Raw genomic sequence first — 2737 nt, forward strand, 5'->3', positions numbered from 1 at the left:
CATAGGGATCCCAGGCCACTTAATGATTCTACACCTTAAATCTGTTTTCACGTTAGGCAAGGTGCTGTTATATAGAACGATTGTACACAATACAAATCCACACAGACCAGTGAAAGATTGTTACACATTGAAATAATGGACAGAATTAATCGATTGTTATTCTCACCTCTCACTCCAGACAGCTGTTTGAAGGCTGGAGTATAATGGTGTCAGAGTACTAAGGCCAGTCCAGAAGAGGGCAGTATATCTTAGTAAAAACCTGTGGGAACAAAGAGAACCCTGTGCAGCAGTGGTTCTAGGTGTAGGTCCTGGTTCTGGCAGGAACAACTAGTATCCAATAAGTGTAAAAAAAAAACCCACACTAGAAATGTTTTTCTTTAAGAAAGACCACTTTGCTTACTTTCTGGAGTCCTATGATTTTCTTGTTTATATACTTAAAACAGAGTCACATTCTAAAACATTGATCCAAGGTACTTTATATGATGTATTTGATCCAACCAGTAAATGTTTATTTAGGTTTACAGTACACAGTGTGATGCACAAAAGGAGAAAGTAACATATGTACAGGACACTTCTACTATGACAGACAGACAGGGAGGTGGTTGCATGCAGGCTGCAGATATCCATTAAAGTCCAGGTCGAGTCGATGACCAACACATTTACATTTAAGTCATTTAGCAGACGCTCTTATCCAGAGCGACTTACAAATTGGTGCATTCACCTTATGACATCCAGTGGGACAGTCACTTAACAATAGTGCATCTAAAACTTAGGGGGGGTGGGGTGAGAGGGATTACTTAACCTATCCTAGGTATTCAGGCAGTATGGTGGTGTTGTGGTGCTGTGACCAACAGGCAGTATGGTGGTGTTGTGGTGCTGTGACCAACAGGCAGTGTGGTGTTGTTGTGGTGCGGTGACCAACAGGCAGTGTGGTGTTGTTGTTGTGGTGCTGTGACAAACAGGCAGTGTGGTGTTGTTGAAAGGGACTGGTATGGAAGTCCGTAATACACTGGCTTCACCACCACAACGGTAGATCCTCATATCTGTCAGGAGAAACAAGAAAAGTGTTCATTTATATTGGTCCATTATTATATTGGTCCATTATTATATTGGTCCATTGACTAATAAGTCATTGACTATTGCTGTGTCTGTTACTCTCAAATGCACAATATACTATAGCCTATAGGTTATAGTGGACCAATAAACAATGAGGAACAGCATCTCTGACAGTATGAAACTACTTGAAACAAGAATGGATTAGATTTCGGCTACTAATCCTCACCCCCAAAAAGATGATGTCTAAAGAAGATCATTCTGAGGACAGGTATATCGGTATCCTCTGTATGTTTTCACACCCACCTTCCATAGCTTGCTAGTGGGATGCTCTCTGTGCTCTCCCTCTGTAGCAGGTCAGAGAACACCATATCAGGGCTGGATCTTTTCCCATACCTGAGAGAGACGCAACGAGTACAAATAAACAGGAAAACATTTAGAAAATTTAAACCTTGTATGAAATACAGATATTTTGTGAAAGGCAACAAAAACAGAAGCATCAGAACCACTTTGGAAATTTGGTTTTTCTTCTGGGATCAAATGCTCATCTTGTTTAATGTATGAATGTAATTGTTAACTCCAAATAATAACCTTCATGTGCTGTTCCTTCCCCTCACCAGATGAACAACTCACCGCTGTCGAGTGATTTGGTTGATGTAGTGTCTGAGTGCAGAGAAGTACTTGGCGAAGTCCTCGACAGGCGCATCTTCTGCGGGAATGACGGGTTTGGATGGATACGCGGCCATCAGATTGGACATGCATATCAGCAAGTACACGGCCAGCATACCCAGAGACATCGCTGCGTTGGGGCGCATCTAAACCACACAAAAGCGCAGAGAAACAAACTAGAAAACAAATGCACTGTGACTACGCTCCTGTCCTTAGTTCATATTGTAGCCAATAAAATGCTATTATTTTTTATTTGCTACTGTGCGTAATAACTTCTAAATGAATCATAAAGCCAACGACACCTTGTTATCCAAAATAATATTCCATCATCTTTAATAACCAACTGAAAAAATATTAACCAACTGATATTTTGAATGTGCAGAAAACAAGGTTTTCCATGAGGACAAATATTTTCTTTAGTAATTCAATCAAGAGCAACTTTACAAAACTCCTGGAAGTCTATAAAAGGCAAATAGTCAGCAATAGAAGTGCTTTTTACTCACTTTATGTTGTGAAGACTGGAGATGGTTTCGTTGAATGACTGTTCTGTGCTCGCAACTGTGTTTGGCAGCAAGCATCCTGTGAGTTTTATATCTGTGGCAGGGAGCGCATTTGGAGGAGAGGGGAGGGGGAGTGCCCAAAAGAACACACAAGTAATGTTCACCTCAGACTGCAAGGAAAAGAGTTCAGGGATGGGTAATATAGCACTTTGACAAACGTTAAACCAGGATATAGATATATATATATGCCTACTTAACTAGTCTTCAGTGTTTGACATGAACAATGCTGATTTCATGTTGAGATTTAAAGTAAGGAAATGTGTCATTGTCATCTACACCTTTTATTTGGGTGTGTAATCAAATGTATGGACGGACACGGAATAAATCATTTATCAACTGTAGGTCGAGTATGATCCTCCTTGAAGAGACAAACTTGTTAAGAGCATTACATCGATACGAAACTAAATATTTGTAATGAGTCACTAAACTTTGCTCAACCATGCTATCGACCTCTG

The 2737-nt window shown here is 40.2% G+C and overlaps 1 protein-coding gene across 1 annotated transcript; it reads right to left on the reverse strand.

The window, feature by feature from the left end:
- Positions 1 to 858: 858 nt before the first annotated feature.
- Positions 859 to 2370, reverse strand: LOC124023909 (pro-neuropeptide Y-like). Its single transcript, XM_046338073.1, has 4 exons — positions 2226 to 2370; positions 1687 to 1868; positions 1360 to 1449; positions 859 to 1043 (listed from the first exon to the last, which is right to left on the reverse strand). The coding sequence occupies exons 1-4, from the start codon at positions 2298 to 2300 to the stop codon at positions 1016 to 1018; spliced, it is 375 nt and encodes a 124-aa protein (XP_046194029.1). The 5' UTR covers positions 2301 to 2370; the 3' UTR covers positions 859 to 1015.
- Positions 2371 to 2737: the final 367 nt, after the last annotated feature.

The sequence above is a fragment of the Oncorhynchus gorbuscha genome, unplaced genomic scaffold, assembly GCF_021184085.1.
Source record: "Oncorhynchus gorbuscha isolate QuinsamMale2020 ecotype Even-year unplaced genomic scaffold, OgorEven_v1.0 Un_scaffold_1717, whole genome shotgun sequence".
NCBI classification, from domain to species: domain Eukaryota; kingdom Metazoa; phylum Chordata; class Actinopteri; order Salmoniformes; family Salmonidae; genus Oncorhynchus; species Oncorhynchus gorbuscha.

Bases quoted from the DNA above. Each gene is read 5' to 3' on its own strand.
- LOC124023909 (XM_046338073.1), bottom strand. From the start codon at position 2,300: ATGCTTGCTGCCAAACACAGTTGCGAGCACAGAACAGTCATTCAACGA. The intron at 1,869-2,225 runs GTGAGTAAAAAG...TGTGTGGTTTAG, and splicing joins TCCAGTCTTCACAACATAAA to ATGCGCCCCAACGCAGCGAT. The intron at 1,450-1,686 runs GTGAGTTGTTCA...CGTCTCTCTCAG, and splicing joins AACCAAATCACTCGACAGCG to GTATGGGAAAAGATCCAGCC.